The sequence below is a fragment of the Thalassophryne amazonica genome, chromosome 7, assembly GCF_902500255.1.
Source record: "Thalassophryne amazonica chromosome 7, fThaAma1.1, whole genome shotgun sequence".
Classification (NCBI taxonomy): Eukaryota; Metazoa; Chordata; class Actinopteri; order Batrachoidiformes; family Batrachoididae; genus Thalassophryne; species Thalassophryne amazonica.
The window spans coordinates 83,327,201-83,350,256 of record NC_047109.1 but is presented as its reverse complement, the minus strand read 5'-3'; the positions used below and the strand labels follow the sequence as shown (position 1 = coordinate 83,350,256).

The following is a 23,056-nucleotide window of genomic DNA, read 5'->3' as shown; positions in this document are numbered from 1 at the left end:
TCACTGTTCATTCGTCAAATAAAAATGTGGTGTCAGTCTTTGGCAAATGATGAACATTTTGCTGTTGTAGGTACGTCTTTGTCTGAGGGTATGTTAGACATCAGGTAGTTCTGGAGGACAGGAGGCAGAGGCAGTTTCTGTGTTTGGACGTGTCCCTGCTGTCCTAACAACTGTCGGATGGACAGGCCACATAAAGCCATCAGGGCTGGAGGATCACCTAAAAGACAAACACAGAAACCAAACTAAATTAGATATCATTTATTACTGCTTTCCTATCCGTCGATGCTCCAGTCCTTTCAAAGTTCTGTAATATACTCGTACTCACGTGTGGCCCCATTTAAATAACATAGCCGGATGTTGGCTCCTCCCCTCACACTGCTCACTGCTGGGAATAGCTCCACCCCACAAGGGAGGTCCTTAAAAGCTATGCCAAGGAAGCTGCCATCAACAACATATCCCAGCGTCCCCGCATCAGCATCCAGGACCAGCAGGATGCGCTCAGGGATGGGGAGAGGCGTCTGTGACATCTGTGCATCTTTTGGGATACTTGAAGAAGTGTGGGACTGTGGCCTTAAATCCAGCGTCCCCTCAGAACAACTCCTCCTCCCCTCTCCAGGGTACAGCCCCAAACTTTGCCCATCATGCCATAGATGATTGGATTTAAGTTCCCAGCCCCAGGATTGTGAGTTTCTGCCGACCAGCACGTTGTACCCCACGGCCTGCAGAGGGCAGTTCTGCGTGGAAACGCCTACAACAGCGTGGGTTCCACGTTGGATGGGACTCCAACACACCTCCCAGACATGAAGTCCACACATCACCCCCAGCTCAGCCCGAACGCCATCACTGCTCTGCTCAGTGGGTGCACGTGTCACTTCCTCTTTGCAGGCAGAGAGCAGGAAATGAGGAGAGCGGTGGACAGAGCTCCAACGTGAGCGACGGTCTCCCGGAGGAACTGGAGAGGAGTTCAGAATGATGGCAAGGCGAGAGGAAATTGGCACAGCCAGCGGAGGGAAAGCTGATGAAGAGGATGGAGGGCTGCCAGCTGATTTGCCCTGCAGCCAAAGTGACAGAGTGATTCCCATTTCAGCAAACAGCGCAGGATCACGACTTCGTCTGCTGCTGCCGGCCCCGCCCGTCACAAAACTGTGGACGAAATGAGACAGCAAAAAAAAAAAAAAAAAGTTGAAGAGCAGTCACAATGGATTATCTTTAAAAATAATTAATAAATCTACAACCCCAATTCCAATGAAGTTGGGACATTGTGAAAAATGTAAATAAAAACAGAATAAAATGATTTGCAAATCCTCTTCAACCTATATTCAATTGAATACACCACAAAGACAAGATATTTAATGTTCAAACTGATAAACTTTGTTTTTGTGCAAATATTTGCTCATTTTGAAATGGATGCCTGCAACACATTTCAAAAAAGCTGGGACAGTGGTATGTTTACCACTGTGTAACATCACCTTTCCTTCTAACAACACTCAATAAGCGTTTGGGAACTGAGGACACTAACTGTTGAAGCTTTGTAGGTGGAATTCTTTCCCATTCTTACTTGATGTAAGACATCAGTTGTTCAACAGTCCGGGGTCTCCGTTGTCGTATTTTGCACTTCATAATGTGCCACACATTTTCAATGGGTGACAGGTCTGGACTGCAGGCAGGCCAGTCTAGTACCCGCACTCTTTTACTACGAAGCCACGCTATTGCAAGACGTGCAGAATGTGGCTTTGTATTGTCTTGCTGAAATAAGCAGGGACGTCCCTGAAAAAGACGTTGCTTGGATGGCAGCATGTGTTGCTCCAAAACCTGGATGTACCTTTCAGAATTGTTGGTGCCATCACAGATGTGTAAGTCGCCCATGCCATGGGCACTAACACACCCCCATACCATCATAGATGCTGGCTTTTGAACTTTGTGCTGGTAACAGTCTGGATGGTCTTTTTCCTCTTTTGTCCAGGGGACACAACATCCATGATTTCCAAAAACAATTTGAAATGTGGACTCATCAGACTACAGCACACTTTTCCACTTGGCGTCTGTCCATTTCAAATGAGCTTGGACCCAGAGAAGACGGAGGTGTTTCTGGATGTTGTTGATGTATGGCTTTCACTTTGCATGGTAGAGTTTTAACTTGCACTTGTAGATGTAGCGACAAACTGTGTTAACTGACAATGGTTTTCTGAAGTGTTCCTGCGCCCACGCGGTAAGATCCTTTACACAATGATGTCATTGTGCCGCCTGAGGGATCGAAGGTCACGGGCATTCAGTGTTGGTTTTCGGCCTTGTCGCTTATGTGTAGAAAGTTCTCCAGATTCTCTGAATCTTCTGATTATATTATGAACTGTAGATGATGGAATCCCTAAATTCCTTGCAATTGAACACTGAGAAATATTGTTCTTAAACTGTTGGACTATTTTTCATGCAGTTGTTCACAAAGTGATGATCCTCGCCTCATCTTTGCTTGTGAATGGCTGAGCCTTTTGGAGATGCTCCTTTTATACTCAATCATGACACACCTGTTTCCAATTAGGTGTTCTTTGAGCATTCATCAACTTTCCCAGTCTTTTGTTGCCCCGTCCCAGCTTTTTTGAAACGTGTTGCAGGCATCCATTTCAAAATGAGCAAATATTTGCACAAAAAACAACAAAGTTGATCAGTTTGAACATTAAAAATCTTGTCTTTGTGGTGTATTCAATTGAATATATGTTGAAGAGGATAGGCAAATTATTGTATTCTGTTTTTATTTACATTTTACACAATGTCCCAACTTCACTGGAATTGGAATTGTAGTTCCTCTGTTCAAATTGATGGTATTTAAGCATCTTTGGATAAATTGGGCACTACTGAAGATCAAGGGCTTACTCCTGTTTTTGACCTACTTTTTCTAGGTGAATAGGTCACAGAATGTTTTTTTTAAATGTAATTTTAAAAAAATATCAAACCACGATTTTCAAATCAAACATCTGGATGCCACTGAATGCATTTTCTTTTAAGGGCATCAGTACACTGTTTGGCAAATCTGATGATTACTGGTATTCTAATTTATAAAATATGAGACAAAATCGATCACAATTTGCACAAGCAAAGACTTTAAATTTTTTTTATGCAACAGTCCCAAACTTGAATATGTTTAATTTACAAAGTTGCAAATGTCAAAAACATCAAAGTCTCATATTTGATAAGCTGGAATCAATTCTGCAATGAATTTAATTATTTCTGCAGTTAGAAGTTATTTTCTGGGCGAAGACTACGAAGAAGAGGAGGAAAATGTTTCCACGAACAGCGGGAGAAGAAGAAAACTAGAAGGGTGGAAATGAGAGTGGGGACTTTGAATGTTGGTAGTATGAATGGTAAAGGGAGAGAGCTGGCTGATATGACGGAGAGGAGAAAGGTAGACATATTGTGTGTGCAAGAGACCAAGTGGAAGGGAAGTAAGAGCAGGAGCATCGGCGGTGGGTACAAGTTGTTGTACCATGGTGAGGACAGGAAGAGAAATGGTGTTGGGGTCATTTTAAAAAGGAAGAGTATGTTAAAAGTGTGTTGGAGGTCAAGTGAGTGTCTGACAAGGTGATAAGTGTGAAGTTGGAAACTGAAGGGGTGATGATGAATATCATCAGTGCATATGCCCCACAGGTAGATTGTGAGATGAAGGAGAAAGAAGATCTCTGGAGTGTGTTAGATGAGGTGGTGAAGAGTGTGCCCAAGCATGAAAGAGTGGTGATAGAAGCGGACTTCAATGGGCATGTTGGTGAAGGGAACAGAGGTGATGAGGAAGTAATAGTAGATATGGTATCAAGGATCGGAATGGATGAAGAGTGGAAAGGCAGTTGGTCCAGATGACATTCCAGTGGAGGCATGGAAATGTCTAGGAGAGATGGCAGTGGAGTTTCTAACCAGACTGTTTAATAAAATCTTGGAAAGTGAGAGGATGCCTGAGGAGTGGAGACGAAGTGTGCTGGTTCCTATTTTCAAGAACAAGGGTGATGTGTAGAGCTGCAGTAACTACAGAAGCATAAAGCTGATCAGCCACAGCATTAAGTTATGGGAAAGAGTAGTAGAAGCTAGCCTTAGAAAATAGGTGAAGATCTGTGAGCAGCAATAGGGTTTCATGCCGAGAAAGAGCACTACAGATGCAATGTTTGCTCTGAGAATACTGTTGGAGAAGTACAGAGAAGGCCAGAAAGAGTTACATTGTGTGTTTGTGGACTTAGAAAAAGCTTATGATAGAGTGCCAAGAGAAGAGCTGTGGTATTGTATGAGGAAGTCTGGAGTGGCAGAGAAGTATGTTAGGGTAGTGCAAGACATGTACAAGAATAGTGTGACAGCGGTGAGATGCGCAGTCGGAATGACAGACTCATTCAAGGTGGAGGTGGGATTACACCAAGGATCAGCTCTGAGTCCTTTCTTGTTTGCAGTGGTGATGAACAGGTTGACGGATGAGATCAGACAGGAGTCCTCATGGACTATGATGTTTGTAGATGACATTGTGATCTGTAGTGAGAGTAGAGAGCAAGTTGAGTCTAGTCTGGAGAGGTGGAAATATGCTTTGGCGAGAAGGGGAATGAAAGTCAGTAGAAGCAAGACTGAGTACATGTGTGTGAATAGGAGGGAGCCCAGTGGAATAGTGCAGTTACAAGGAGTAGAAGTGGTGAAAGTAGATGAGTTTAAATATTTGGGGTCAACTGTTCAAAGTCATGGAGAGTGTGGTAGAGAGGTGAAGAAGAGAGTGCAGGCAGGGTGGAGTGGGTGGAGAAAGGTGGCAGGAGTGATTTGTGACTGAAGAATATCAGCAAGAGTGAAGGGGAAAGTTTACAAGACAGTAGTGAGACCATTTTTTTTGCATTTACGCAATATCTCTAAAATCAGAAAGGTCTTGTCTCAGAGTGATGCTGAAAAACTAATTCATGCATTTATTTCCTCTAGGCTGGACTATTGTAATTCATTATTATCAGGTTGTCCTAAAAGTTCCCTAAAAAGCCTTCAGTTAATTCAAAATGCTGCAGCTAGAGTGCTGACGGGGACTAGAAGGAGAGAGCATATCTCACCCATATTGGCCTCTCTTCATTGGCTTCCTGTTAATTCTAGAATAGAATTTAAAATTCTTCTTCTTACTTATAAGGTTTTGAATAATCAGGTCCCATCTTATCTTAGGGACCTCGTAGTACCATATCACCCCAATAGAGCGCTTCGCTCTCAGACTGCAGGCTTACTTGTAGTTCCTAGGGTTTGTAAGAGTAGAATGGGAGGCAGAGCCTTCAGCTTTCAGGCTCCTCTCCTGTGGAACCAGCTCCCAATTCAGATCAGGGAGACAGACACCCTCTCTACTTTTAAGATTAGGCTTAAAACTTTCCTTTTTGCTAAAGCTTATAGTTAGGGCTGGATCAGGTGACCCTGAACCATCCCTTAGTTATGCTGCTATAGACGTAGACTGCTGGGGGGTTCCCATGATGCACTGTTTCTTTCTCTTTTTGCTCTGTATGCACCACTCTGCATTTAATCATTAGTGATCGATCGCTGCTCCCCTCCACAGCATGTCTTTTTCCTGGTTCTCTCCCTCAGCCCCAACCAGTCCCAGCAGAAGACTGCCCCTCCCTGAGCCTGGTTCTGCTGGAGGTTTCTTCCTGTTAAAAGGGAGTTTTTCCTTCCCACTGTAGCCAAGTGCTTGCTCATAGGGGGTCGTTTTGACCGTTGGGGTTTTACATCATTATTGTATGGCCTTGCCTTACAATATAAAGCGCCTTGGGGCAACTGTTTGTTGTGATTTGGCGCTATATAAAAAAAAAATTGATTGATTGAGTTATGTTGTACGGCTTAGAGACGGTGGCACTAACAAAAAGACAGGAGGCAGAGCTGGAGGTGGCAGAGCTGAAGATTTTGAGATTCTCTTTGGGAGTGACAAGAATGGACAAGATTAGGAATGAACATATCAGAGGGACAGCTCAGGTGGGACGGTTCAGAGACAAAGTCAGAGAGGCGAGATTGAGATTAGTCCAGCGGCCAAGGGCTGAAAAAAATATCCATACCCCTCCCGGCGGTAGAACAAAATGAGACCTGTTTTATTTGAAGGGTATCGATGTCTACTTTTAGAAAATCATGGTTGTACTAAATTAAAATGTGTACAGTGCAGTAGATTAACCCCGTTTGCCAAAACATTAACATGTCTTTGTACTGCAATATCTGATATATTCCCCTAACAAAAAAGGCACAATATGTAATCAGGGCATCAATTAACCCCATTTTTTTAGGTGTAAGGCATACCACTACATACATTCTTAGGGTTTAATTAAGTTCTTACCCTACTATGGGGATATTAACCCTTTAGAATCCAAACTTTTTCAGAAATACAGTGAATTAACTGGGTAAAACCACTGAAAGATACCTAAAACACTCCGTTGTTTGTATTAGTAGTGGTTAATTTCAGAAAGATTATCAAAACTGTACAGCCAGATGCATTCCGGCAAGTTTCGACAGAATTTTTGATCAACATGTTATTAGCTGGAAAGGAGTTAACACTGTCTATACTGCCATTAAAAGAACTTCAGAACATTCTGTGTGATGATTTTTATATAAAAGTCATGTACTTTCATTCCCAAAGGAAATCTCGGCCACAATCAGTCAAATTGCTTACTAACTGTGGACTGATGGTTTACCACAAACAAAGGGTTAATTTAAAGCATTGTACCCATTTTAAATGATTCTACCTGGTATTTTCTAATAAAAGACATCTAAAATTGTCAAATGATATACACAGCAACTTATTTTATTAAAAGAGCAGCAACAAAACGTGGGAAAATTCATAAAACAATTTGACTTCTAAGGGGTTAATATCCCCACAGTAGGATAAAAACCACATTAAACCCTAAGAATGTGTGTAGTGGTATGCCTTACACCTGAACGATGGGGTTAATTGATGCTCTGATTACATATTATGCCTCTTTGGCAGGTGAATATATCAAATATTGCAGTACAAAGACATGTTAATGTTTTGGCAAACAGGGGGTTAATCTGATGCATTGTACACATTTTAATTTAGTACAACCATGATTTTCTAAAAGTAGACATCCATACCCTTTAAATAAAACAGGTCTCATTTTGTTCTACCGCCAGGAGGAGTATCACCCTTTTCTAGCAGTCTTTTTTGGGCATGGCCGCTACATGTGCAGAGGAGGGACCCAGAGTATAGAGGGTTTTCAATCACGTGACTGATTTGCTGCAGGACAGGTGCCGTCTCCATTCTGGATTACAAGGAGACTGGCGCGTGATAGAAAAAAGACAAAGAAGAAGAAGTTATTTTCTCTGTCAACGCTGCTGGTTTTAAGAAGTGACTGTCTTTTTTTTTCCTCTTTCCAAAAAGAAGCAGAATTGAATGAGAAAAAGCAGCACAGAACAGTACAATAAAATCATATGACAAAATATATATATATATATATATATATATATATATATATATATATATATACACATACACACTAAGGTGATATATAATATAAAGACAGCAAAGTAGGTATTGAGCACTATAATAATAATAATGCTTTGAGTCACCCTGGATTATAAATAGACTGGTGGTTCGGGCATCTGGTAAGGATGCTTCCTGGGCACCTCCCTAGGAAGGTGTTCCAGGCACGTCCATCTGGGAGAAGACCCTGGGGAAGACCCAGGACTAGGTGGAGAGATTATATCTCCACACTGGCCTGGGAACGCCTCGGAATCCCCCAGTCAGAGGTTGTTAATGTAGCACGGGAAAGGGAAGTCTGGGGTCCTCTGCTGGAGCTGTTGCCCTGCGACCCGAACCCGGAAAAGCAGTTGAAGATGAGTGAGTGAGTGAGTGAGTGAGTGAGTGAGTGGGTAGGAATCGTGTCAATCCAAATGCACCGATATAATGGACTTGTTTCAGGTACAGTATCCGAGACACCTGACAGAGGAAGACAGGACATTTTATGGATTAAGACTGAGGATAGAGAGGTGGGGCTATGACATCATCGCATCACATATCAAAATCAAATAAATTTTATTTATATAGCGCCAAATCACAACAAACAGTTGCCCCAATGCGCTTTATATTGTAAGGCAAAGCCATCCAATAATTACGGAAAAACCCCAACGGTCAAAACGACCCCCTGTGAGCAAGCACTTGGCGACAGTGGGAAGGAAAAACTCCCTTTTAACAGGAAGAAACCTCCAGCAGAACCAGGCTCAGGGAGGGGCAGTCTTCTGCTGGGACTGGTTCGGGCTGAGGGAGAGAACCAGGAAAAAGACATGCTGTGGAGGGGAGCAGAGATCAATGACTAATGATTAAATGCAGAGTGGTGCATACAGAGCAAAAAGAGAAAGAAACACTCACTGCATCATGGGAACCCCCAGCAGTCTAAGTCTATAGCAGCATAACTAAGGGATGGTTCAGGGTCACCTGATCCAGCCCTAACTATAAGCTTTAGCAAAAAGGAATGTTTTAAGCCTAATCTTAAAAGTAGAGAGGGTGTCTGTCTCCCTGATCCGAATTGGGAGCTGGTTCCACAGGAGAGGAGCCTGAAAGCTGAAGGCTCTGCCTCCCATTCTACTCTTAAAAACCCTAGGAACTACAAGTAAGCCTGCAGTCTGAGAGTGAAGCGCTCTATTGGGGTGATATGGTACTATGAGGTCCCTAAGATAAGATGGGACCTGATTATTCAAAACCTTATAAGTAAGAAGAAGAATTTTAAATTCTATTCTGGAATTAACAGGGAGTCAATGAAGAGAGGCCAATATGGGTGAAATATGCTCTCTCCTTCTAGTCCCCGTCAGTACTCTAGCTGCAGCATTTTGAATTAACTGAAGGCTTTTCAGGGAACTTTTAGGACAACCTGATAATAATGAATTACAATAGTCCAGCCTAGAGGAAATAAATGCATGAATTAGTTTTTCAGCATCACTCTGAGACAAGACCTTCCTAATTTTAGAGATAATGCGCAAATGAAAAAAAGCAGTCCTACATATTTGCTTAATATGCGCAAACTATGCGAAGGACATATCCTGATCAAAAATGACTCCAAGATTTCTCACAGTATTACTAGAGGTCAGGGTAATGCCATCCAGAGTAAGGATCAGGTTAGACACCATGTTTCTAAGATTTGTGGGGCCAAGTACAATAACTTCAGTTTTATCTGAGTTTAAAAGCAGGAAATTAGAGGTCATCCATGTCTTTATGTCTGTAAGACAATCCTGCAGTTTAGCTAATTGGTGTGTGTCCTCTGGCTTCATGGATAGATAAAGCTGGGTATCATCTGCGTAGCAATGAAAATTTAAGCAATGCTTTCTAATAATACTGCCTAAGGGAAGCATGTATAAAGTGAATAAAATTGGTCCTAGCACAGAACCTTGTGGAACTCCATAATTAACCTTAGTCTGTTTAGAAGATTCCCCATTTACAAGAACAAACTGTAATCCATTAGATAAATATGATTCAAACCACCGCAGCGTAGTGCCTTTAATACCTATGGCATGCTCTAATCTCTGTAATAAAATTTTATGGTCAACAGTATCAAAAGCAGCACTGAGGTCTAACAGGACAAGCACAGAGATGAGTCCACTGTCTGAGGCCATAAGAAGATCATTTGTAACCTTCACTAATGCTGTTTCTGTACTATGATGAATTCTAAAACCTGACTGAAACTCTTCAAATAGACCATTCCTCTGCAGATGATCCGTTAGCTGTTTTACAACTACCCTTTCAAGAATTTTTGAGAGAAAAGGAAGGTTGGAGATTGGCCTATAATTAGCTAAGATAGCTGGGTCAAGTGATGGCTTTTTAAGTAATGGTTTAATTACTGCCACCTTAAAAGCCTGTGGTACATAGCCAACTAATAAAGATAGATTGATCATATTTAAGATCGAAGCATTAATTAATGGTAGGGCTTCCTTGAGCAGCCTGGTAGGAATGGGGTCTAATAGACATGTTGATGGTTTGGAGGAAGTAACTAATGAAAATAACTCAGACAGAACAATCGGAGAGAAAGAGTCTAACCAAATACCGGCATGACTGAAAGCAGCCAAAGATAATGATATGTCTTTGGGATGGTTATGAGTAATTTTTTTCTCTAATAGTTAAAATTTTATTAGCAAAGAAAGTCATGAAGTCATTACTAGTTAAAGTTAAAGGAATACTCGGCTCAATAGAGCTCTGACTCTGTGTCAGCCTGGCTACAGTGCTGAAAAGAAACCTGAGGTTGTTCTTATTTTCTTCAATAAGTGATGAGTAGTAAGATGTCCTAGCTTTATGGAGGGCTTTTTTATAGAGCAACAGACTCTTTTTCCAGGCTAAGTGAAGATCTTCTAAATTAGTGAGACGCCATGTCCTCTCCAACTTACGGGTTATCTGCTTTAAGCTGCGAGTTTGTGAGTTATACCACAGAGTCAGGCACTTCTGATTTAAGGCTCTCTTTTTCAGAGGAGCTACAGCATCCAAAGTTGTCCTCAACGAGGATGTAAAACTACTGACGAGATAATCTATCTCACTCACAGAGTTTAGGTAGCTACTCTACCCTGTGTTGGTATATGGCATTGGAGAACATAAAGAAGGAATCATATCCTTAAACCTAGTTACAGCGCTTTCAGAAAGACTTCTACTGTAATGAAACTTATTCCCCACTGCTGGGTAGTCCATCAGAGTAAATGTAAATGTTATTAAGAAATGATCGGACAGAAGGGGGTTTTCAGGGAATACTGTTAAGTCTTCAATTTCCATACCATAAGTCAGAACAAGATCTAAGGTATGATTAAAGTGGTGGGTGGACTCATTTACATTTTTTGCAAAGCCAATTGAGTCTAACAATAGATTAAATGCAGTGTTGAGACTGTCATTCTCAGCATCTGTGTGGATGTTAAAATCGCCCACTATAATTATCTTATCTGAGCTAAGCACTAAGTCAGACAAAAGGTCAGAAAATTCACAGAGAAACTCACAGTAACGACCAGGTGGACGATAGATAACAACAAATAAAACTGGTTTTTGGGACTTCCAATTTAGATGGACAAGACTAAGAGTCAAGCTTTCAAATGAATTAAAGCTCTGTCTGGGTCTTTGATTAATTAATAAGCTGGAGTGGAAGATTGCTGCTAATCCTCCGCCTCGGCCCGTGCTACGAGCATTCTGGCAGTTAGTGTGACTCGGGGGAGTTGACTCATTTAAACTAACATATTCATCCTGCTGTAACCAGGTTTCTGTAAGGCAGAATAAATCAATATGTTGATCAATTATTATATCATTTACTAACAGGGACTTAGAAGAGAGACCTAATGTTTAATAGACCACATTTAACTGTTTTAGTCTGTGGTGCAGTTGAAGGTGCTATATTATTTTTTCTTTTTATGCTTAAATAGGTTGACATATGTTGTGTATTGGTTGTACACATGAAAACGCAAAGGTGGTGTTTTGAGATTCATCCACTGTGGGACCTGTTTTCAAAAAGTAGCATTTTCAGGCTACTGTCTGGACGAAAAACCATTATCAATCAATCAATCAATTTTATTTATATAGCGCCAAATCACAACAAACAGTTGCCCCAAGGCGCTTTATATTGTAAGGCAAGGCCATACAATAATTACGTAAAAACCCCAATGGTCAAAACGACCCCCTGTGAGCAAGCACTTGGCGACAGTGGGAAGGAAAAACTCCCTTTTAACAGGAAGAAACCTCCAGCAGAACCAGGCTCAGGGAGGGGCAGTCCTCTGCTGGGACTGGTTGGGGCTGAGGGAGAGAACCAGGAAAAAGACATGCTGTGGAGGGGAGCAGAGATCAATCACTAATGATTAAATGCAGAGTACAATACAAAACTTTTGGGGATATGCCTAAAGTTGTTGCTCTTAGAGTCCCTTAATTGAGAGAGTAGCGTCATCTCAGAACATGGCACCATTTTGGGTCCAACTGCGCTGAAGCACTGAATGAACCTTTTATTTTTTTCAACATTTTTTTTTAACCACATACAACACCACATCCAGGTACAGGTACTATCAAAATAAATGTAAAAATAGCTGGGCTATCAAATTTACATAAATGTACAATTTTTGATGATTTATCTAATTAATTTAAAGCCTGATTTATGCTTCTGCAGCTCTGTAACTCTGTCATGCAATGATGTGCATGACAGTTTTAAAGTTCTCCATCGCTGGATTATGCTTTATTCTGGATTAGTTTGACCCTCAACAAGCTTTTCTTTCTACAATCATCACCTCCAAATCAAAGGTAAGATGCACAGTTTCATCTTTTTCCAACTTAGTGTTGTAAGTTTGTGGACTTTTCTGCCAAATGTACGTGATCCCGAAATGTAATCTGCGTGCGCACTGCAAAAACTATTAAAAATAAGATGGCAGACGAGGAATGAAAAGCAGAAAAGTATCAAATCACAGCCTTTTGTGTCTTATTTAACAGGTGCACGTGCAGGCTGCACGGTGTGAAAAAAATAAACGGTCGGGCTTTTAATCACGGAAATGACTCCAGTCCCACTTTCCCCAAATCTGTGAGTGCCAGCACTGAACTTTAATTTGTACCTCTGTTACTTTGCACGTCCAGACTACTCAGGGTTTTTAATGGAAATACATTGCGATCGGATGGGACATTTTATCTGATGTAAGCGAAAATCCGATTTAGGTGAGTTTTACTGTCCATGGGACTGAACAATAAATTTACCTCTCAAAGCTTTGACGATGATGTCGGCTTCCATCCCACACAGCTGACTTTATTTTCCCAAATTTTTCTTCTGTTCGGAACTGAAGAAAATCTGTACATCATGAAGCCCTTGTTGTGTCTCTTTGTGCCTCCAAATTCACAGCAACCTGGCACTTTCAGCGAATAAATAAATAAAATAGCTGGATTTGCATGCAGACAGATTAACAGCCAACGCTATTTTGGCCCCAAGATGGCACCATGAGTCATGTGACTGTTTTTCCAAGTCATCATGTCTCTATTCTCTGAATAAAGGGACTCCAGTTGCTGTGTGGGCGGGCCCTAAATTGCGTGAAAGTGTGAATGTGTTTGTCTATATGTGTGCCTGCAACACACTGGAGTCCTGTTCAGGGTGTACACTGCCTCTCACCCTGTGACTGCTGGGACCCCCTGTGACCCTTACTTGCAGTAAGTGGGTATAGAAATGAATGAATGAATGTATTGGAGCTTGCCATCTATAAAGCATTAGTGATTCATCTCTACTCCTGTCTATTGAGCAAGGTACTGATCCTCAAATTAGTCCCGGTGTGTGGGCTTGGGCCTTCTGACTATATGAACATCACTCATATTTACCTTTGCCAAGAATGTTATGTGATCATCCGTGTATGATGAGCACAGAAATTGCTCAACCTTCCACAAGGAGCTACACTGTTGTTGGGTGTAGTCATGTATGTTTACTTGTTGGCAGGATCCAGCTCATCCAGAGGAAGAACCAAGCAAACTGTGGTATGTGGATTCTGGATCAGGGTTGACCTTGTTGTTTTAGAGGAAGACACTGCAGTTTTTTGAATTCTGTATCCATTTTTTTTAAAGATCTCACACACTTGTGTCCACAAAGCACACTTGTCATCCCATAACACATAATCAAACAAGTGAAATTTAATGCTGATTTGGATGAGAATCCAGATCTGTCACAGTGAACTGCACATTTGGAGCTGAGATGTAAATTATTATTAGACAGCACAAGGCCCCACTCTCCTGTTTACTTGTCCTTAAATGAACTGCAGACTAGGTTGGAGCATTATTTCACCATACTACAAAGGCATGAACATCAAAGGGTGACATTAAAAGAATATTAATAGAAAACAATTGTGGATCTGCATCTTGTAGAAAATCTAATCAATTCTTCTTGGCTGTAACTCTGAAACAAATTTCACTGAAACCCATTACTGTGTTTTAGAGACGTCTTATTATTTCTCAGTCATTTTATTCCATGTGTCACATTTTCTGGTTGAAGTTATTTAAAAATTGTGAGAATTTGATCTCTGTTTTAAGTGGATGGCTTGAGTGGCAGCACGGTGGCTTAGTGGTTAGCATTGTTGCCTCACAGGAAGAAGGTCATGGGATCGATTCCCACCTGTGGCCTTTCTGTGTGGAGTTTGCATGTTCTCCCCGTGTTTGCGTGGGTTCTCACCAGGTGCTCCAGCTTCCTCCCACATCCAAAAGACATGCAGGTTAGGTGGACTGGAAACTTTAAATTGTCCGTAGGTGTGCATGCGGGTATGAATGTCTTTGTCTATATGTGGCCCTGCAACAAACTGGCGTCCGGTCCAGGGTTTATTTATTGTGTATGGATCCCCAGTAGTCATCCCCCAGGGTACACCCAAAAGGGTGTAACCTGCCTCATGCCCTATGACTGCTGGGATAGACCCTTAATTGGTGTAAGCGTTGAAAAATGAATGAGTGAGTGGATGACTTGGGTGGTTGCCATCCAGAAACCAAGGAGGTTTCACAGTGTGGTGCATATGGCAAATTACCGCACCAGCACATACTCCCAGACCTGACCTGTTGCAACTGACCTACTTATGGACACTAGAACAGCACTCGGACTGCACATCCCTCAGCCAAGGCTAAGCAATCCTTGGATTCTGCATGAGGATTTTATCTTCAACAAGAACAATGTTTTCAACCCCATTTGACTATCTGCCTACTTCAGTGGTTTTGAGATATCCCAACGAACATCAAACAATCAAACAAACAGATAGTCCAATGGGAGCAAAAACATTCTATTCCTAGCGGAGATAACACCATGATGCAAAATCTGATTGCTCAGCCTTGACTGTCAAATTTGCACTGAGCACACTTCTCTCATGTCCACGTTATGCGAATCAGATGTGGACTATATCATAATACTACTACTGCACAAGACTTCCTTCTGGAAGTGCACAAAACAGTGATCCATAAGCGGGAATACTGTTTGAGTTTCCAAACTTTTTATGTACTTCATAAAAGTTAAACTCTTACATTTACTCTAATCTTAACCCAAACCCTCCTGTGTTTCCTAAAATGTGGGGTGAAGTTCGCATGGGTTGTCTCTTGGTGCTCTTACTGCCTCTCACTTCCAATGACATGCAGGTTACACCATGTGTGTTAATGTGTTTGTCTATATATGGCCCGTGACAGACTGGCGTCCTGTCCAGGGTGTCCCCTGACTCTCGCCCAATGACCACTGGGATAGGCTCCAGTCCCACCATGAGCTTTGATTTTAATAAGCAGGAACAGAAAGTGAATGAATGAGTTCATACATACCAGTACACACGTGTTGATCAAAGGTATGAGTGGGGTGAAGAAATGTTTCAGCTTTCAAAGTGAGCTGCAGTGATCTTAATTTTGGTAATCACTTCCCTCAACCATTCAAAATAAAATAATTTGCAGTGCAGCCAGTACATTCTGAGTGCCGGTCCCAAGCCCAGATAAATGAGGAGGGTTGCGTCAGGAAGGGCATCCGGCGTAAAACAAGTCAACACAACTATGCAGACTCAGAATCGAATTCCCATACCGGATCGGTCGCGGCCCGGGTTAACAACGTCTGCCACCGGTGCTATTGCCCAACAGGGTGCTGGTGGAAATTGGGCTACTGCTGGGCGAAGACGACAAAGAAGAGGAGGAAAACGTTGCCACGAACAGTGGGAGAAGAAGAAAACTAGAAGGGTGGAAATGAGAGTGGGGACTTTGAATGTTGGTAGTATGACTGGTAAAGGGAGAGAGCTGGCTGATATGATGGAGAGGAGAAAGGTAGACATATTGTGTGTGCAAGAGACCAAGTGGAAGGGAAGTAAGAGCAGGAGCATCGGCGGTGGGTACAAGTTGTTGTACCATGGTGAGGACAGGAAGAGAAATGGTGTTGGGGTCATTTTAAAGGAAGAGTATGTTAAAAGTGTGTTGGAGGTTAAGCGAGTGTCTGACAGGGTGATGAGTGTGAAGTTGGAAATTGAAGGGGTGAGGGGCATATGCCCCACAGGTAGGTTGTGAGATGAAGGGGAAAGAAGATTTCTGGAGTGTGTTAGATGAGGTGGTGGAGAGTGTGCCTAAGCATGAAAGAGTGGTGATAGGAGCAGACTTCAATGGGCATGTTGGTGAAGGGAACAGAGGTGATGAGGAAGTAATGGGTAGATATGGTATCAAGGATAGGAATGGGGAAGGACAGATGGTAGTTGATTTTGCAAAAAGGATGGAAATGGCTGTGGTGAATACCTACTTTAAGAAAAGGGAGGAGCACAGGGTAACATGAGTGGAGGAAGGTGCACACAGGTGGACTACATTCTTTATAGGAGATGCAAGCTAAAAGAAATCACAGACTGTAAGGTGGTAGCAGGAGAGAGTGTCACTAGACAGCATAGGATGGTTGTTTGTAGGATGACTTTAGAGGTAAAGAAGAAGAAGAGAGTGAGAGCTCAACAAAGGATCAGATGGTGGAAGCTGAAGGAGGAAGACTGTTGTGTGAAATTTAGCGAGCAGGTGAGAGAAGCACTAGTTGGAGGGGAAGCAATTTTGGACAACTGGAAAAGTACTGCAGATGTGGTGAGGGAGACAGCTATGGCAGTACTGGGTATGACATCTGGACAGTGGAAGGAAGACAAGGAGACTTGGTGGTGGAATGAAGAGGTCCAGGAAAGCATAAGGAGAAAGAGGTTGGCAAAAATGTTTTGGGATAGTCGGAGAGATGAAGAAAGTAGACAGGAGTACAAGGAGATGCGGCGTAAGGCGAGAAGAGAAGTGGCAAAAGCAAAGGAAAAGGCATATTGCGAGCTGTACAAGAAGTTGAATAGTAAGGAAGGAGAAAAGGACTTGTACCGATTGGCCAGACAAAGGGACGGAGCTGGAAAGGATGCGCAGCAGGTTATGGTGGTAAAAGATGCACATGGTAATGTGCTGACAAGTGAGGAGTGTGTGCTGAGAAGGTGGAGGGAATATTTTGAAGAGTTGATGAATAAAGAAAATGAGCGACAGAAAATGCTGGATTATGTGGTGAGAGTAAATCAGGAAGTAAAAGAGATTAGTAAGGAAGAAGTGAGGGCTGCTATGAAGAGGATGAAGAGTGGAAAGGCAGTTGGTCCAGATGACATTCCAATGGAGGCATGGAAATGTCTAGGAGAGATGGCAGTAGAGTTTCTAACCAGATTGTTTAATAAAATCTTGGAAAGTGAGAGGATGCCCGAGGAGTGGAGACGAAAGTGTGCTGGTTCCTATTTTCAAGAACAAGGGTGATGTGCAGAGCTGCAGTAACTACAGAGGCATAAAGCTGATCAGCCACAGCATGAAGTTATGGGAAAGAGTAGCAGAAGCTAGGCTTAGAAAACAGGTGAAGATCTGTGAGCAGCAATATGGTTTCATGCAGAGAAAGAGCACTACAGATGCAATGTTTGCTCTGAGAATACTGTTGGAAAAGTACAGAGAAGGAGAGAAAGAGTTACATTGTGTGTTTGTGGACTTAGAAAAAGCTTATGATAGGGTGCCAAGAGAAGAGTTGTGGCACTGTATGAGGAAGTCTGAAGTGGCAGAGAAGTATGTTAGGGTAGTGCAGGACATGTACAAGAATAGTGTGACAGCGGTGAGATGCGCAGTCGGAATGACAGACTCATTCAAGGTGGAGGTGGGATTACACCAAGGATCAGCTCTGAGTACCTTCTTGTTTGCAGTGGTGATGGACAGGTTGACAGATGAGATCAGAAAGGAGTCCCCATGGACTATGATGTTTGCAGATGACATTGTGATCTGTAGTGAGAGTAGAGAGCAAGTTGAGTCTAGTCTGGAGAGGTGGCGATATGCTTTGGAGAGAAGGGGAATGAAAGTCAGTAGAAGCAAGACTAAGTACATGTGTGTGAATGGGAGGGAGCCCAGTGGAATAGTGCAGCTACAAGGAGTAGAAGTGGTGAAAGTAGATGAGTTTAAATATTTGGGGTCAACTGTTCAAAGTAATGGAGAGTGTGGTAGAGAGGTGAAGAAGAGAGTGCAGGCAGGGTGGAGTGGGTGGAGAAAGGTGGCAGGAGTGATTTGTGACCGAAGAATATCAGCAAGAGTGAAGGGGAAAGTTTACAAAACAGTAGTGAGACCAGCTATGTTGTATGGTTTAGAGACAGTGGCACTAACAAAAAGACAGGAGGCAGAGCTGGAAGTGGCAGAGCTGAAGATGTTGAGATTCTCTTTGGGAGTGACAAGAATGGACAAGATTAGGAATGAACATATCAGAGGGACAGCTCAGGTGGGACGGTTTGGAGACAAAGTCAGAGAGGCGAGATTGAGATGGTTTGGACATGTGCAGAGGAGGGACCCAGGGTATATAGGGAGAAGGATGCTGAGGATGGAGCCACCAGGCAGGAGGAAAAGAGGGAGACCAAAGAGGAGGTTCATGGATGTGCTGAGAGAGGACATGCAGGTGGTTGGTGTGACAGAGGAAGATACAGAGGACAGGGTGAGATGGAAACGATTGATCTGCTGTGGCGACCCCTAACGGGAACAGCCGAAACACAAAGAAGAAGAAGTTGGTAGGCACCTGAGACATCAGGTTTACAGCTTCGTTCAACACCAGATGCATGCAGCATCCTTACACGAATGGTGGTCAGATTCGGGATTGCAAAAGAATATGAGCTTGTCCTGGTTCATAGCATCATAATAATAACAACAATAATAAACAACTTTACTTACACAGCACTTTCAGGTTAAATACATTTCAATATGGTTTACAGTACCAGTGTAACATATGATAAACAAATAATGTCAAAACTGCACATAATATCCACAGTAAGTCACTTTAAATAAAAGGACTACACTGGACAAAGCCTGTATAACTCACAGGTTTCCTATAGAGACCCAGAACAGCTGAAATAAAGCCCATGTCTGGGCGTTGCCATGTTGGTAGCAACGGCACAATGAACTCATTAAAGTGTCCCTGCCACGCCATGACGTTTTTACATATTCTTAAAGAATAAAAAAAGCTTTTTCCACATGTCTTGGTTTTTTACCATAAAATTACACTGAACAAGGATTTAGACGTTTCGTTACCCATCTGAGAATTTGAATTTACCTCCTCCGAGTTGACCTACTTTTTCGCTGTGACGGATGTGACATCATTCGAGTAGTGTGTCGCAGCGCCGCTCTGATTACCAATACGGCAGACACGGACAGTGAAGGCATAGTGCGCGATTATTGCGAAGATTTAAGTGACATATCAATTGTTTTTGAAGAAGATGAGGAAGTTTCTGATGAAGATATTAACGGTGTAAATAATGTGCGGCTCCAAACCGTGTATGTTCCAGCCGAACGCGACAGAAAGAGGATGAAGCGCAGTTGTCAGCTGACAGCAGCAACATTGTGGAGGATGACACAGAATGGTTTGTTCACTCACCACTTTCTTATAAATGATTTATTCCTGGCACCGTCCCTTGTGCACCAGAGAGTTGCTGCAGTCTAAACAACAGAGACCACTTGATGACAATTACAAATAAACATTATACTACCAAAATGTAAAATGCTTTTCATCACTTGCTTTTCATCACTTTAATAAGAAACTGCATGCATGACAGCCCAAAAACTTGCTAAAACACTCACACACACACACACACACACACACACACACACACACACACACACACACACACACACACACACACACACACACACACACACACACACACACACACACACACACACACACACACAACAAATCCACTGTGCTGTCTGGAGGCTTTTAGCAGGAAGAAAGTGATTTTTTTTTCACTGCACTGAGGACGTACACAGTCGACCGACCCGGTTGCGTGCGTATGTGTGTGTGCGCGCGTGCGCGTGGGGGACAACCACACACTCACGTACTCATCTTGAAAGTCCAATCAAGGGTCGTGGGGGGCTGGAGCCTATCCCAGCAGTCATAGAGCGCGAGGCGGGGTACACCCAGGACAGGACGCCAGTCTGTCGCAGGGCCACAAACAAACAAACACATTCACACCCACTTGCTCACCTACGGACAATTTAAAGATTCCAATCTACCTAACCCACATGTCTTTGGATGTGGGAGGAAACCGGAGCACCCGGAGGAAACCCATGCAAACACGGGGAGAACATGCAAACTGCTCACAGAAAGGCCACAGGCGGGAATTGAACCCATGAACTTCTTGCTGTGAGGCAACAGTGCTAACCACTAAGCCACCGTGCTGCCCCATGCTAAAACAAATATTCCAAATAACCCATGTCTGCTACATTTAACCTGTGTGGACTATAATAAATGCAAACCGAATTTCAGATATATATTACTCTGGAACAAACAGGACACACAGTGCTGTAAAGGACCATAAGCAGGGCGCTAAAGAACAAACTTCACTTTCCTCCAGAACGACATGAACAGTAAGCGATCGCGGCTCACAGCAATTCCCACTGAAAATAACAGAGAAAAAAACCTGAGCTTCTCGCATGTTTACATAAAACAAACACAATAACGTCTAAAAACCCAGATAACAGAGTCACAAGAGTTTTATGTTGTGATGTTAATGCTGTTTTGCAGCATTTGAAACCTCAATAGGGCAAATAGGAATGTGCTCCGTTTTGGAGCCAGCCTCAAGTGGCCAGTCAAGGAACTGCAACGTTCTGTACTTCCGATGGGCTTCATCTGAGGCCATTAAGCTTTTGGCTTGGTCAGGTCGGGGAACTGTGTTTTTATGACCTTTATGTACAGCACTTTGTTTCAGTTTTTGCTGTTTGAAAGTGCTTTATAAATAAAGTTGAGTTGAGTAAGTAGGTTGCCATCCAGTAAAAATACATAGAAAGAAGTTTCTCCCATTTTTAGAAACATGAGCCAGAATATGTGACACATGCCTCAAAATGTTTATCATTTTTATTCATTCATTTTTTCCCCACCTATGTAGTGCCAGAATAATAATAAAATAATAATAATAAAACAATGAAATTGGGCTAGTAGGAGAGAACATAGAGTGGAAAATGAGCGGTTATGTAAAGATGTTTATCTCACCTTTTAGAGCAGGTCCGTGTGCAAACAAAAACTCTCTGTCCTGTAGGTTCTCCAGCTGCCCTACTGAAGGATCCCTCTCATGACTGAGTTCTGCCAACCTCTGCATTTATATGAGTTTTGTATCTCGTGTGTTATCGTGTGTTTGTGTGTGTTATCGCCGCTCGGTAACGGTGCGACGCTGTGCAGCTGATGATGACGTGATATCTCTTAACGGAGCGCAATGACTTCACCTCTTTTTCTTTATCCTTAACGCATTCTGTAATGAATGTAAACAAAAACAGCGAAACACAGGAAAAGAATCAAACTCGGACTTTTAATTAATAGGAAGAGGAAAACAAAATAGAACCCAAAACGGCTCATTATCCTGGAAAAACGCATGCGCAGAGGAGCGGGTCAGCTTTGATTTGAAAATTTTAGCCCTGAACGTTGTCTTGTAGACCGTTCAGGCACGGATCATTATTGTGGAGTCAGCTGGGCTAAGGTACCAGAATCCAAATCCAAAAACCAGGTCCAAAGGCGTGTTCGAGATCCGAGCATGAATGTACAAAAAAAAAAAAACAAAAAAAAAAAAAAAAACCAACAACAACAACAAAAACGTACAAACACTGCACACGAGGGATAACTTGAGTGCCCCTGAATGTCTACAAAGCCATCTGGCAACGAGTAGACACAAAGAACCTCCTTAGAAAGAAAAGCAAAAATTAGTATAAAGTGAAATGCAAGAGTGTGGGAAAGTGACACAGGTGTGTGAGTGCGTGAAAACAAAAGTGTCCAGGTACTATGAATGCAGTGAGTGAGCAGGAGGAGGGGTAAAGCAAAGGCAAGGGAGAGGGAGTGTGATGGAAAAATAAATAAATAAAAAAATAAAAACAAACAAACAAAAAAATGTCCTCCATCACTGATTGTGTCCAGGGGTGCGGATCAGAATGGAGGAGAAACCCTTCCACTGTTCCCACGAGGGATGAAGAGTGATGTGAGTAGAGAGACCACTAAGTTGTACCTGGAGGGAAGAACACGCATTGGAAAATGACCCCTCGCCTGAGTGCAAGCATGTGACGGAATGCAGCATAGAACCTGTATGCCGTAATGATTAAAAAAAAAATAAAAATACTTAGTTTGTCCAGTAGAGGGTGACAGCTGTTGCGCTCTGTCTCCTGTCCGTGTCTTATGTCCTCTCCGTAGTTGTGTTTTGCTGCATTTCACACTTTACCCTTTCTTGAGTTCCACTTTATTTTTCAGCCCTTGGTTTTGTACTATTTGTTTTTCATTCCCATTTAGTTTGGTATTATTTAAGGTTTGTTTTAGGTGCTACTCACCCCAGGGTTCTTTGTGGTTTGATGTTTCTCTGTGTATTTATCAGCCACTGTGTGTGTTTGTAAGTGTGGCCCTGTCACTTGGTGTCCTTCACAGGTGTGTCTCATCACAATCACCTCACCTGTCTCTTGTCACTATTTTAGTTTGTGACTGTTCTGCCCTCACTTAGCTGGGTTATTCCACTTCATTCTGCTCCTGTTAGGAGTTGTCAGTTATGTGATTGCTCATCTCCCCTTTCCCTGATGCTGCTGCTGTAGCGGATGGTGTCTCTCTCTCTCTCGTCTGAGTTGTGTTGGCTGCTCCCACTTGCTCCCCTCGGAACACAAAGTCACGATCTCCGGCATGGGAGACAGATGCTCTAACCAGAAGACCATAAACCGAGCCAGAGAGTCCTATAACTGTTGGAGAGTGAGGTTTACTGACTACTCCAGCTTTTGTTGGCTTCTGGTTTATTTTTCTCTACAAGAGTCAAGACAGAAGTCAGACTACCAGAGCAAGAATTTTAGCTGAGGAAGCTTCTGTGATTTGAAGCGAAACGTCCTCACGTCAAGCAACCCAGTCCAGTCGAACATTCAAGCTTCTCTACTATGTTTACTGACTACCACATGCACAGTAGGGCTGTTCATGTTATATAGTGGGAAAAAAAAGTGAGAGACTTCGGGCCGCATGTTTTTGTTCCACTTGGGGTTTTATAGGTGCAGACCAAATTGCAACTCAATCAGATAAGATTTAGAGGTCCCCTAGAGTGACAGATTTTCCTCTCCCTCCACTGGCAAAGCAAGGTCACCCTAATGGGAGAA

General features: G+C 42.6%; 1 protein-coding gene across 2 annotated transcripts; it reads right to left on the bottom strand.

The window, feature by feature from the left end:
• On the bottom strand, positions 1-21,056 carry LOC117514406 (SPRY domain-containing SOCS box protein 1). Of its 2 annotated transcripts, none has more exons than XM_034174841.1 (3): positions 20,943-21,056; positions 326-1,143; positions 1-217 (listed from the first exon to the last, which is right to left on the bottom strand). In XM_034174841.1, the coding sequence occupies exons 2-3, from the start codon at positions 1,080-1,082 to the stop codon at positions 33-35; spliced, it is 942 nt and encodes a 313-aa protein (XP_034030732.1). In that variant the 5' UTR covers positions 1,083-1,143; positions 20,943-21,056; the 3' UTR covers positions 1-32. The 2 variants fall into 2 exon arrangements, with proteins under 2 accessions (XP_034030732.1, XP_034030731.1); XM_034174840.1 differs by lacking the exon at positions 20,943-21,056 and adding an exon at positions 1,823-1,828.
• Between the last annotated feature and the right edge of the window lie 2,000 nt (positions 21,057-23,056).

Coding starts and splice junctions, on each gene's coding strand:
- LOC117514406 (XM_034174841.1), bottom strand. CDS start 1,082: ATGGGAATCACTCTGTCACTTTGGCTGCAGGGCAAATCAGCTGGCAGC. Junction 218..325: donor TTATTTAAATGGGGCCACAC/GTGAGTACGAGT, acceptor TTTGTCTTTTAG/GTGATCCTCCAGCCCTGATG.